This window comes from Cyprinodon tularosa, unplaced genomic scaffold (genome assembly GCF_016077235.1).
Source record: "Cyprinodon tularosa strain WSP-4 unplaced genomic scaffold, ASM1607723v1 ctg310, whole genome shotgun sequence".
NCBI lineage: Eukaryota > Metazoa > Chordata > Actinopteri > Cyprinodontiformes > Cyprinodontidae > Cyprinodon > Cyprinodon tularosa.
In genome coordinates this window covers 1167909-1182569 of record NW_024039020.1, presented here as the reverse complement: position 1 = coordinate 1182569, position 14661 = coordinate 1167909, and the positions used below count along the sequence as shown (strand labels likewise).

The following is a 14661-nucleotide window of genomic DNA, read 5'->3' as shown; positions in this document are numbered from 1 at the left end:
AAATCAACAGATCATGACAGCAGTTGGATCCATTGCTAGCATTCAGCATGCTGAGGTAAATTAATCTTTGTAATTGCAGACAGAGCATTTTATTGTATAACATGAGGTTAAAACATAACATTATTATTAGCTATTGCCCAAATTATTTAATTTCACTTAAATAAATTACAAAGCAGTTTCACATGAGTGAGTTAAATTTTTTCCAGCTTTTTATTGTCATTACAGTGTCACAAGGACAGAGCAATGAAATTAACTCTCTGCATTTAACCCATTCCCTTGGGGAGCAGTGGGCTGCCACTGTGGGGGCCCGGGGAGCAGTGTGGGGGTTAAGGGTCTTTTGCTTAGGGATCCAGAGTGGCAGTCTGTGGAAGTGGGCCTCAAACTCAGACATACATATGACATACAGACTTAGATATTAGGTGTCTTCAGGTTCCATGCCGATGTCTTTTTTTTCAAGTTAGAAACTGCTAAATCTTGGTTTACCTTTAATTTAAAATATGTATGCTGCAATTTCAGTTGAATTAAAAAAAAGAGTACTGTTTAATGCATCAGTGTAATTTTTCTCTACTCCACTAGATAAAAAAAGGTATATAAAAAAGTAATAAAGTTTCAGGTAGAAGAAGCAACAGATCAGTAGCTTTTGGGGGTACTTTCTAAGATAGTCACTGTAAAAGTGCATTAAGAGAAAGGCTTCAGTTTTGCTCAATGCATTGAACAAATGATTTTCCATTATAAGTTACTCTAAAAATCCCACTCCTCCCTCTTCACTCCCCATTTTGCTTCAAGTTACCAGTTCTCACTCTCTTCTCTACTTCTGTCTTCTTTTTCCTGGCAGTGCATGCTGTGGTATTACCAACTGTCTGCTGTAGCCTATGTGTGTGCTCACATGTAAAATTCAGGAGCCTAGGCTGAGCTGGAAACAGGGCATTGATGGAGCATTATAGCCGAGAGAGAACAAAGTCTAGAAATAAAGGGAAAGATTGATTCAAATTCGCCGAAAGGCTATGAAAGGGTGGCGTGTTTACTTTGCAGCAGGACGTGTCCCAGCTGGGTGATCTGCTAACCCTTCTAGCGACCTTGTCAGAAGTAAAAGAGGACCAGCTGACAAAGGAGGCACACAATGACACACAGCTGTTCGGGGAGGAATGTGGCACACGCGTGCACATGGCGATGAACTATATGTGTCAGAGACGAATGTCAGTTGGTTTTCTGTGACTTAGCCACATCAAAAGAAATCCCTAACACATATCCTACGCTCTATATGTCCTTGTGTGCGCTAAAAGCATCTTCTCGCCAGCGGCCAGTAGCTCTTTAGCACTGGTTTCCCTTTGCAGTATTAAAATTGATCACCCACTATGTCTAATCCACTTCATACAGTATGTTTGCAGATGTGTTTATGCGCTAGCCTGAAGAACACTTGAGGCAGAACTCCTGTTTATCTGTGTATATATTTCCCTCAGAAAATTGTGTATGTATAGTTGATATACGTCTAAGCTCCAGAGATTAGTTGTTTGTTTACCTTTGCTTGGTTTTTGTTGCTTGAGTGTGCATATGCACACGCACTTTGTTTGGGTTAGCAGTTTGGTTGAAGTCCTGATGAGCACCATGTGCGCCTGGTTTTCCTTATGTTCCTGCCCCAAAGCCAGTTTGGTGATATGCTTTAAAAAAAAAATAATGTCTGCTATTTCTCTAAAAAAAAATAAATAAATAAAATAAAATCGAGTTAGAGTTAAAAAAGATAAATCTAGATTTAGCTTACAATCAGTCTATAAAGTATCAAAAAAAGTTAGATATTATTAAAGTGATAGACAAGCTGCGGTTTAAGTTTATTCGGAGCTAACTGTTGGTTCATTTATCCCTGCTAAGCTTTAGAGAAATCCAACCTCTTCTTATCCATTACTTCTTTTTTCATTAATTCTTTAAACAAGATGCTCATTGTAATCCATAGGGCAGTGATATGCTTTGATTTGGTTTCTTTTTTCTCCCTCTGCCTTTAATCTTTATTCTCTTTCATATCAACAAGACATGACTTGATAGTTTTTATATTCTTGACACCAAGCCAGTGTTCAAGGAAAACATAACATTAACAAAAATGCTTCTTGTTCTCCTCTTTGCAAATTTTTTCCATTCCCTATTTAATCTTTGGATCATTTAACACAACTGTCTGCTTTTAAATCCTTTAAAATCATGGTATTATGTACAGTTAGAGTCTGTAAAATTTCTCTTTTGGATTTTTTTAAAATGCTTTTGCTCCTTTGAAGCAAACAAAAGCCTGAAACCATCAACTTTTACTGCCTATATAAAGTGAGAAATTACTTATTTAGAGAAGTTCAGCTATAAACAAAGAGAGAAACATTATTGCAGCCATGAAAGGAACTTTGCATTGCCTTAATATATTGTAAAATGGCTATATATTAATATCATCTATATAGATAGATAGATAGATAGATAGATAGATAGATAGATAGATAGATAGATAGATAGATAAAGATTACATATTAATAGGAAAAAACATTAAACAATCTGAGAAAAAAAAGGGATTTGTAAATTCAAAATTGGATCTGGGTTTTTTTCAGGCTTACCTACTCTTTGTAAACTGGCAGGTGAAATATTTTTAAATAATCACAATTTCTGTTTTATATATCAACATTTTTTAACATTAGAACACTTTTTAGGGTCACAAAGAACATATAAAGTAAAAATTAGATTGAAATAGTTATATTTTCTGATCGGAGAAACCTCATCGGCACAAACATGCCCATTGCTGCATTGATGATCTACAAAGTACCGTTTGTACAGCATCAGATGTAATATGTTCTCATTCCTTAGGTTTAGCTTTTTATTTTTTCCTTTCCTTGAGGCCAATATTGTTAATGAGTCCTCAATATATGACAAAAACTGAAGACTTATCACTTTGCTTATTACCCAGGTCTTAAGCTTATTGATATCCATGACTCCACATAACCCCAGTATAAAGTTTGTATTCTAAATTATAAACATCGTTTTGCAATCATTATCTGCTGTCACAAATACTTTGTCAGTATTGATATATTTTGGTTTCGGGGAAAAAGGGCTAAATAGTTTTTTTTCTGTTAGAAAACTATTCCAACACGGTGTATGTATCATCTGATTGTGAATCATTTAGATTTCATACTTTTAAAACATTTTGATAAAGAATGAATTGCCCTTAAAATATTAAATGATGTACTTGAGGTCTTGGATTTTGTTGACTTCATCCTGTATTAAGCTATTTTGAACTGCTTCTATTCATTTGGCTAGGTTTAGGGATTTCAACAACTTTTTGAAGTTTCTAGGAAACCATTAAGGTTTTAAAGAAGCTGTCCATCATGGATAATGTCGAAACAAAACCAAGACTGACCGTAAGGAACCTTTACCATAGAAAAAGAGTTTCATTTTATTCTTTCCGCTCACTTTTACTAAGCCATTGTTTGAATACATGAGGATTTCCTTATTCATTGTCTTTCTCTTTCTCTTTTTACTTTTCCAGGTAGGGCAGTTCAGTCAATTTCTCCATGAATGTACGTCACAATGATGATGACAGACCAGATTCCACTGGACTTGGCTCTGCCCCCCCTCCTGAATGGAGAGCTCCCTCTCATGCCTCACATGGTTAACGGTGACGCAGCACAACAGGTATATACATACCTTGTTTACACATGCATACACCTGTCTTCTGAAATCTCGCAGTCATGCTTGTTGTTCAAACCCTGGACCAAAACCACCTTCTTCTCTCAGCTGTGTTGTGGTATATACATTGTGATTCACACAAGAGTTTACAACAAATTGTCTCAAAGGCTTTTCCCTTTGTTGTCGTTCCGTAACAAGTCTTGTGTTTTGATCCTTCAGGTGTTGAAAATCTGCCAAGATTTGGGTGTAAAAGAAATAGTCATTAGGTTGGGCAGCTGGATAGATGAGGGTATAGACAAATGCTGTGCCAAATCAAGCCTTTTTCACAGGTGATCATTTAAATCGGTGTTTCCCAACCTTTTTTTGTCATGTGTTCCCTTTGAACATTTTTTCTTAGTCAAAAGTATTGATGACTGTCCAAAAGTGGAATGTACAATAACTGATTATAAATAAATTAAGACTATTTTAGTTCATCTTTTAATTTGAGCATTCATTTGTCATAATTTTATACTTTCCATTTCAAATAGAAAAACAAGATAAATATGTTAGTAAGGAATCGAAATAAATAAATATCATACCATAGACCCGTATCTATAAAGCTGGAGCTCCTTGAAAATCAAATTTAAACTTGATGAATTGGAAACAAAATACAGAACAGAAATTATAGTCAGACTGACTATAACTTACTTTTTGGTTGATAAAAACTTGTTTAATTTTTCAGTTGGGTCCTTACAAAACAAAAGAGATCCAAGCCCTATTTTATTTTATAACCTAAGAAATAAATATTTTCATGCACCGCTTGCAATGCACTTGCGGACCACTAGGGGCATGTGTACCTCCAGTTGGGAAACACTGATTTTGATCACTGGTATATTGAGCAGCATGTAGAAGAAAGAGGAACATCTCTAATAAGCAGAAACATTTTCTAGTTTTCAAATGAGCAGAGGAATTTCTACCAAATTTGCACTATTATCTCCTGTGGTTCATCTAGACATTTCTCTGTAGGTTTGGTGGAAGAATACCAGCCACAAGTCTGTGGCACGTACTGTACAAATTTCCATCCTCTCATGCCACATTTTCACTTAGCATTTGGTTGAAATGCTTTAGAAAAGAAGCTACCTCTAAACAGTTTCTACCGATCTTAGTGCAAAGCCAGCATGATCCTCTTTTTTCTTTTTAGACACAACCTCTTACCTGAGACTTGAGCAGGCGAGCATTTAACATCATCACATCTTAAAAAAGCTTAAAAAAGTAGTGATTTGGTGATTTTGTGTCATCTCTGTTTTGGCTGCGACTCGTTACAGTTTTGCGGGGGGTTTTGGCTGTAGTATATTGCAGTTAGGATGCTTGTTTTATTGCAACACACCTGCAGTTTAAACTTGGTTCCCAGTGTGGATTCATGGATCTAGACCAATGATTATACAGATTTGACAGATTTATGTGTCCACATGTGTGTATATTTGTTTGTTTCTCTGTCTGTTGTACATTATACTTGTTTATGTTTGTGTCTTCTACCCTTTTAGCATCCGTGTGGGCGCTACAGCGTCTGTGTTGAGTCTGAATAGATACTTATGTACTTGTCTGTCAGTTCTCTTAGAATGTGTTTGTCCAGCCTACATTTTTCAAACTGCAGCTGCTGGTACTTTGTTACATTGAAGTTTAGAGAGGGAAGGTTTAAGGTAAAACCAACGGTAAAGATGACTTTGAGGTTTTCTTAATTTTTATTCCCTTCTTGAAAAGTAGAGAGAGGTTTGCAGCTGGTCTTTATCTGTCTTAAGTGTCTACCTGCCTTTAGCGTTTCACCTCTAATTTAAGAGAGTAGAAAAATGGCATTGCAATGTTTTTCTGTTTGGCTTCCTGGCATCAGAGATCAGAGGCAGAAGCAATTTCACAATGAAAAGTTGCCATGTGTCAGGTTTTCAGAAACATTATAGAACAGAAATGATTGCATTGTTAACTGGTGTTAGCATCTGTATTTTTCAACCAGCACTATGCTAAAGGCAATGCACAAAGGAGAGTAATAGATTGTTCATACTGAATATGAATGAGGTGCATGGAGTGAGTGATGTTCTCCCTATATAGAGGTGTGTTTTGGAGTAAAGTGATGTAAAGCATCCATTCATCCATCTTCGGACACGCTTTTATCCCAAGTGTGGTTGTAAGAGGTGCTGGTGCCTATCTCCAACTGTCTACGGGCGAGAGGCGGGGTACACCCTGGACAGGTCGCCAGTCCATTGCAGGGCAACACAGAGAGACAAACAACCATTCACTCACACCTAAGGAGAATTCAGAGAAGCCAATTAAACTTAAATGTTTTTGGACTGTGGGAGAAAGCCGGTGTACCGGGAGAGAACCCACGCACGCTCAGGGAGAACATGCAAACTCCATGCAGAAAGATTGTGGGCTAGGAATCAAATTCGCAAACTTCTTGCTGCAAGGCAGCAATGCTACCCACTGCGCCACTGAGCAGCCCGTGATGTAAAGCAATCAGAGGCAAATCATTTCTAACAATGCGAGCAGTCGGATTATGAGGAAAGGATTAAAGCCAAATTCCTGATGGGCAAGAAAAAAAATTCTGCCTAAAAAGTTGCATTTTTCCTGTCGATTTGAGTCCAATCAACTAATAAGGGACTGCATGTCATTGTGAGGTAGGGTGAAGAAATGCTGTGTACAGGAAGCTTTTTTCAATCAAAATGAAAGATTAAAAGTTATATTGACATTAGGGCTGAAACAATTAATCAAATTAATCGTGATTAACTGATTATTGAAATAATCGCCAAATAATTGACTAATCGATTCATTGTAATCTTGAGTAAAGAGACTGTAAAATATGCCTTTACCTGACAGAGCAACCCACTTAGAGCATTAAATATTGCAAAATTGTAAAAAAGAATTGATAAACATTTTGCATTTAAGATAAAAAAAAAACATTTTCTTCTGTCAGTATTCTGTATCTTGAACTCCTCTAATGGAAAAGTTTTGGTTTCACCTGGTTAATTTCACAAAAAGTCTTCTTACAGGAACCTTTTGCTATCCGATTATTAATCAATTAATTGAAAAAATAATCCACAGATTAATCGATTGCAAAATAATCGTTAGTTGCAGCCTTAGTTGACATAACATAAAAAGTAAGGAAAGCTCTTTAGAGCAGGGTTCCTCATTTCCAGTCATCAAGGTCCAGTGTCCTGCCCCTTTTACATGTATTTCTGCTTCAATATACCTGAGTCAATAAATCAGGTCATTAGCAGGACTACAGTAAACTTGACATTTGATTCAGGCGTACTGAAGCAGAGACATCTCTAAGACGTGCAGTAAACTGGACTTCCAGGACCGGAATTAAGAAACTCTAGATTAGGTGTGTGTCAGTGGCTTTTAAAAAAGGCTGTTTTAATTTAGTGCTTAGAAGGACTGTTAGATCGTTCACCCTCCATTGTAATCTTGTAGCTACAGAGTGAGGCTTAGGCTACTGCCTCTTCCCAGCTCTGGTGCTCTATGTCCAGCCTTTTGCCCTCCACCCTTGCTGTTCCTTTCTGAGCTTCAGAGCGGTTTTACTTCTGTTGTCCAGGTGATTAAAGTACTGCAGGAAGCTACTGATCCAACAGTAGCTCCTGGAATCCCTGCATTGGGAGCATCTAGGATGCTGTCCCTATTGTTTGGTTTTCTACATTAAATACAGCATGGGGACTCACTCTGTAAAATGCGGGTCTGTCAAGATGACTTAAACAGACAACAGAGAAGCAGATACAAGCCCCTCCCTCCTTCACCTGAACTGGTTAAGTACAGTAAGCTCGGCATTGTCCCTGTTGTCCATGCAACAGGTTGGCAAAATGTTAAGTGAGCAACAGCACACGAATCACACTGTAAATTAGCCGTAATTGTATTTAGTGTGAACACACAGTTAGACCCACTTATACAGGTGCTGGTCATAAAATTAGAATATCATGAAAAAGTAGATTGATTTCAGTAATTCCATTTAAAAAGTGAAACTTGTATATTATATTCATACATTACATACAAACTCATATATTTCAGATGTTTATTTTGTTTAATTTTGATGATTACAAATGACAACAAATGAAAATCTCAAATTCATCATATCAGAAAATTAGAATATTGTGAAAAGGTTCAAAATTGATGGCCCCTGGTGCCACACTCTAATCAGCTAATTAACTCAAACCACCTGCAAAAGCCTTTAAATGGTCTTTCAGTCTAGTTCTATAGGCTACACAATCATGGGGAAGACTGCTGACTTGACAGTTGTCCAAAAGATGACCATCGACACCTTGCACAAGGAGGGCAAGACACAAAAGGTCATCGCTAAAGAGGCTGGCTGTTCACAGAGCTCAGTGTCCAAGCACATTAATAGAGAGGCGAAGGGAAGGAAAAGATGTGGTCGAAAAAAGTGTACAAGCAAGAGAGATAACCGCACCCTGGAGAGGATTGTGAAACAAAACCCATTCAAAAATGTGGGGGAGATTCACAAAGAGTGGACTGCAGCTGGAGTGAGTGCTTCAAGAACCACCACACACAGACGTATGAAAGACATGGGTTTCTGCTGTTGCATTCCTTGTGTCAAGCCACTCTTGAACCACAGACAGCGTCAGAAGCGTCTAAAGAGAAACAGGACTGGACTGCTGGTGAGTGGTCCAAAGTCATGTTCTCTGATGAAAGTAAATTTTGCATTTCCTTTGGAAATCAAGGTCCCAGAGTCTGGAGGAAAAGAAGAGAGGCACTTCATCCACGTTGCTTGAAGTCCAGTGTAAAGTTTCCACAGTCAGTGATGGTTTGGGGTGCCATGTCATCTGCTGGTGTTGGTCCATTGTGTTTTCTGAGGTCCAGGGTCAACGCAGCCACATACCAGGAAGTTTTAGAGCACTTCATGCTTCCTGCAGCTGACCAACTTTTTGGAGATGCAGATTTCATTTTCCAACAGGACTTGGCACCTGCACACAGTGCCAAAGCTACCAGTACCTGGTTGAAGGACCATGGTATCCCTGTTCTTAATTGGCCAGCAAACTCTCCTGACCTTAACCCCATAGAAAATCTATGGGGTATTGTGAAGAAGAAGATGCAATACACCAGACCCAACAATTCAGAAGAGCTAAAAGCCACTATTAGAGCAACCTGGGCTATCATAACACCTGAGCAGTGCCACAGACTGATCGACTCCATGCCACGCCGCATTGCTGCAGTAATACAGGCCAAAGGAGGCCCAACTAAATACTGAGTGCTGTACATGCTCATACTTTTCATGTTCATACTTTTCAGTTGGCCAACATTTCTATAAATCCTTTGTTTTTATTGATCTTCAGTAATATTCTAATTTTCTGATATGATGAATTTGAGATTTTCATTTGTTGTCATTTGTAATCATCAAAATTAAACAAAATAAACATCTGAAATATATGAGTTTGTATGTAATGTATGAATATAATATACAAGTTTCACTTTTTAAATGGAATTACTGAAATCAATCTACTTTTTCATGATATTCTAATTTTATGACCAGCACCTGTATATACTTTGAGAGCTCAAAAGGATGTAACAGATCAATTTTGCTGCAATCTTTTCAGCCTTTCTGTTACCTGTTGAGGCACTTCCTTCAATTTGAATAGTGGGAAAATAAAAGGCTAACTTTTCTCTTTATAAAATTCAGTTTCTTTTTCAATAGCTTTATATATATATCTGTGGTTCATTTAAGTATAACTTTTAAAGACCTCATCTAAAAATGGCTAACTTTGCTTCCTATTTCTTCAACTACAACTTAAACACTAAAAAATGTATTGTAGGCATAACCAGATAACCCTTGATTATGATGCTTTTACCCTTCTGGTGATATAAATTGTTTTGATGTGCCAACTCTCCGGTCACTGTTCAGATCAAACAACATAGAATTCTTTGATACCTGTCATTAGCCATTCTCCCACAGCGTCGGTCAGATACCATTTTATGCTCAAATAAAAGAACACTAATAATAGCAGATTTATTTACTCAATTACAGCAGCCACATAGATACCTGCTGTTAGAGGGGTCTGGTCACTTTTAGTTATCTTGCCAGTTTCAAGTCAGCTGATCTATCTATCTATCGATCTATCGATCTATCTATCTATCTATCTATCTATCTATCTATCTATCTATCTATCTATCTATCTATCTATCTATCTATCTATCTATCTATCTATCTATCTATCTATCTATCTATCTATCTATCTATCTATCTATCTATCTATCTATCTATCTATCTATCTATCTATCTATGCAATATATATATATATATATATATATATATATATATATATATATATATATATATATATATATATATATATATATATTTGTGAATCTTATCTTCTGACCATTCGCAAATGGATATTTGCAAAAATCTGGGACAAACAAACAATTGGTTTTCCTTTTGTCACTTTGAATTGGTTTTGAAAAGGGCTGAAATAGTTCATAAGATTAATCTTGAATAATTGACTATTGAAATAATCGTCAACTAATTTTATAATTGATTAATCATTAACTGGAGTATAGAGGCTCTATAACATGCCTTTAGCTGACAGACCGATTTACCATGAGAAGGAATTATACAAAAAATTGTAAAAATATGTAAACATTTTGCACTAAAGATAAAAAAAATATTTTTGTCTGTCAATATGCTCTCCTGAACTCCTGAAGTGGAAAAGTGTCGCTTGGTGTCATTTTGTAAAGAATTTTCTTTAAGGAAGCTTTAGCTATGTGATTATTAATCGATTAAGTGTAAAAATAATCGACAGATTAATTGATTTGCAAAATAATCGTTAGTTGGAACCCTAGTTTTGAATGAAATCATTGCATTCATTTAGTGGATGCGTTTTCTCACTCAAAACAAGGTCGGATGAGAGTAGCTGGTTGACAGCATAAAGATGGCTGTATTTGCACCATTGTTAAGCACTTGCTGTGAACTTAGTTTGTGGTTGTGCTATTTGTCACGATCAATGTCAACTGCTGGCATATGATCATGTAACATCCACAAGTTTAGGTCAATCCTTTAATGAAAGTAACTCATACTGGCAAAACTTAGCCACCTCTTCTTTCCGGAATCCCAGTGTACCTATGTAGTACCCTGATTCAATCTTTGTACTAAAGCAGCGGATGCCATCGAGGCAAATGTAGCGGTTTTGATGGCTTTTTGTGGTGTTTTCTAAATTGATATATCAAAGAAAGATGTGGCTCTGCTTGTTCTTTTTGCATTTCTTGGAGCCTAATGATGCCTGCTTGGTTTGGTATGGAATCTTTCAGCCTTGCAATTCCTGGTCTCCTGGTCCAGGGAGAACCAGAATCAACCAGTTCCCACCAGGATTTGTTCAGTAAATGCCAGAGCAAACAACATTTGGTCAGAAGGAATTCTTCACATCGCAGACTTGGTAGAGTACTAGTGCATCTAAAATTTTCACATAACCCCTACGAAATGATGGTTGCTATTTTAACCCCACAGTGGGTGTCTGGCCGAATGCTTTTCATCGTTAAGAGTCGTTTCAAATGGATGCAGCTCTTTTTTTCCCCTCTTCCTTTACCAGCTTGTGCTGTGGTCTATCAAAATCCATATAATAAAGATTTTTGAGAAGATTTTCTGAAACTCTGACCTTAATATGGTCAAGTCTTTAGTCTTTGAGGGTGTTTTTCTTCTTGTATTGTATTGTATGTGTCTGGACCTACACACAAACCTGGTCATATTCCTGATTAGTTTTATTAGGTTTCATTGTCATTGGGCTTATCATGAGTGGAAATATTAGAAACTGCTGGTGTCATTTCAAATATTAAAGGACTGCTGTCATCATCAAACAACTGATAAGCTGCTTTACCTGCTGTCTGAATGTTCTTTCTTCTTCCCCATTAAGGCTTGAGAACTTTCCATATCCTTATAGTATTTTTTTTAAAATATCATATTAAGGCCCCGTCCACACGAAGCCGAACCCTGGCCTAAACGCACACATTTTTCACCAAACCAGCCTCTCATCCATACGAAGCCGGTGTTTCGGGGGTCTGTAAACGATCTTTTTTTTATTCAGCCTCCAGAGTGGGAAGATTCTGAAACGCCGTTTTCGCGTTTCCATCTTTAAGCTCTAACCGCTTTTTTTTTTTTTTACACGCATGCGTCATAGCGTCGCCTCTAAACACGCATGCGCGACACAGTATCACAACAACAATGGCGCCGTACTGTGTTGAATGGTTGCTGCTCATGCTACTCACCCTGTTGTCGGGCTTACAACAGAATCTTCTTCTTCTGGAATATCTCCAGGAAGAACAGAGCAATATCGACGACATAGTTCATCACCTGAATTTTACTGAACCACGAAAATGGACCCGCAGGGCAAACATGTATAAATATTAGTGCGCATGCCCAACATTTCGTCGCCTATTTTTGCTTTGGCACGACAGCGCCACTTACAGGCCTGGCATACATTTTGCAGCGTTTACATGCATTCGTGTGGACGATCACATTTATTTTACGTCTCCGTCTTTACGACAAACGTTCTGGAAAATATTAGCGTTTCGTGTTCGTTTTGACTTCGTGTGGACGGGGCCTAAATTCCTTGCATCATATTGATACACCTGGGCATGCTTCTCTACCAAGGCATTTCCCCATTGCAGGATGCAAACTTCACATTACGCTCAAAGCACAAACACTCCACATGACAGTGCTTAGGACAGTGAAGATACTCGGCACTCTGAAGTCTGCAAAGTAAGATATATAGGTGATCAGTTTTTCTGATGGGAAACAAATGAATGTGGGCGGCGATTGATCACATACTTTTTCATGAACATCAGCCGAATATGATCGATGGTCATTTGATCAGCACTCCAATAGTTTTAACTTTTGTGACCATATATCACACCCTATAGGGAGCCCCATGGCTCAGTTTTAACCTTTATCTCTTTGCTGATATTTGTCCAATAATGAGAAGGTATGATGTTCTTTTCCACTGTTATGCTGATGATACTCAGATTTATATAACCTGCTCAAAAATAAAATTAAAAACAGTAATAATTCACTGCTACAATGCTTTAAAGATCTCAAGCTTTTAAAGTTATAGGGACAATCTTTTATTTCCTGGTGGATCATCTCAATAAGTTCTCATTTTTAATCATTCTGGTTATATGTTTACGTAAGGCTGTCCTACATGCTCTTTCCGTTAGCTTTTACTGTGCATGTGCACTTTCAGGCATATCTGTGGTGAGCTACGGTTTCAGACAGTCATTGAAGCTCACTTTTCTCACCGTTGTTCTTTGAAAATATTCAAGGGTTGTAAGAGGAAAAGTGTCTACAAAGTGTATTTGAACAAAAGAAAGACCTTAGAAGAGGCAGATATATCCCGGAATGTTTTGCGCGGAGATCATTTTGGGATTTGCTGTGGCCTCTGTCGCTACCCGACAGAGGCAACTGGTAACAAAGATGGCACAGGCACCGCGCAGTGGAGGAGGAGTTAAATGACCAATGGGGAGCAAAAAGCAGTGATAATTTTTCGGAACAGTAAGTTAACTGAGTTCGCTATAAAGTCCACTACATAGTCCCCGCTCTATATAGTGATTGAAGAATTCAGGGGTTAGAGCAGATGTTCAGCCACATTAAGCTTGTATGAACTAAGAGAACAGCAACTTTTAAAGATAGCCTGCACGAGGAGAAATGGGCTAAACCTGGGTTTAAAGTTGATGCTGATCTTAAACTTGACAATCAGATTAGAACAATTTTGAAATCATCTTTTTATTATTTAAGTAAACCTGCCAAACAAATTATGTGCTTTGAGGCAGTAATCCATGTGTTTATTACTACTCATTGGATTAGAATAATGTAATTTATGTGGAGTTAGTGGTTCTTTAATTGTCCAGCTTCAGAGGGCACAACATTTATTGTCTTTTTTATCTGGCATCCAAAAGTATTGGCATATTTCCTCTATTTTAGCTTCACTCCCCTGGCCCTATATTTTTTTTTGGGGATTCGTTTTAAAGTTGTTTTAAAAGTTTAAAGATCTCCAATGCCTTTGCCAGTTCTTACTTTTTTGAGGTGCTGTGGCGTAAAATATCCTCCTGTTCACTCAGTGTACCCAAAACAAACCTAAAGCTTATGGGGTGATCATGCTTAAGGTTTATTTTGTCATCTTTTTCTGCAGCAGAAATGATTTACCACCGCACACTAAGCAGACGACGTCACTGTCCATTTAAAAAAAATCTCTTGTCAGAACTCTACAATTGCCTTGGGTTTTGACATCATTTGGTATGTTAAATTGTAGTTAGTGCTCATTTTATTTTACCGGTAGCTTGATTAAGTGGACGGTTAAAAAACGGTTGATATACTTTTGACTGTAGTTTATGGGTTTTTTTCTGTTTGGGAAGAGGTATTTGTCAATTTAATACATTTTATGTATTCTTTACACCACGTTTGTCTTTTTGCTGTTGTAAAGTGCTTTTTAAAAACTGTACTGGTTGTAATGGAGATGGTCATCTTTTTATAGATAGCTTAGGTAAATCCATCTATGGAGTAAAGATGAGTTGCAAAAAAAGGAAAAAGAAATACTGATATGTATTTTGATTTAAAGACATTTATCCGAACAGTCTAAAAGCTTTATGTGATATGCAGTTGAAGTTGTCAATATTCGGAAAAAAATGTAGCAGAAACGTGGCTAGACATAATATAGCTATTCAGATTAAACATGGTAGGTATACCTAATAGTTTTCTTTGGTATAGTTCTGTTGATTTAGGTTGCAGCTACTCTCACACCTAACAACATGGTTCCTTGAAGGGGTTTTCTCCATTTGTAGGTACCCTGAACTATGCTGGGGTTCCCATAGCAACAGCATCCGCTGCAGGAGGCAGAGCAGGAAGTGTGTATGTGTGTGTGACGGAAAAGAGCATGTTGGTGCTGAGATGGGAGAAGATGCAGAGACTAACAGGAGGAAGGGATGATATGAGGCTTGTACATGGGCGCACCTGTGGCACATAGACAGAGCCGTGCTTTTTGTTTTCATGCATGC

General features: G+C 37.5%; 1 protein-coding gene across 2 annotated transcripts in view; it reads left to right on the top strand.

The window, feature by feature from the left end:
• The window catches only part of fndc3ba (fibronectin type III domain containing 3Ba), a 132466-nt gene that overhangs the window by 26726 nt on the left and 91079 nt on the right, over nucleotides 1-14661 (top strand). Inside the window, exon 2 of one of the 2 annotated variants that reach the window (XM_038292334.1) lies at nucleotides 3509-3654. In XM_038292334.1, the coding sequence (XP_038148262.1) occupies nucleotides 3538-3654 (117 nt within the window). In that variant the 5' untranslated portion in view covers nucleotides 3509-3537. Of the gene's footprint in view, nucleotides 1-3508; nucleotides 3655-14661 lie in introns of those variants that run through there. The other variant, XM_038292335.1, reaches the window with a different exon arrangement.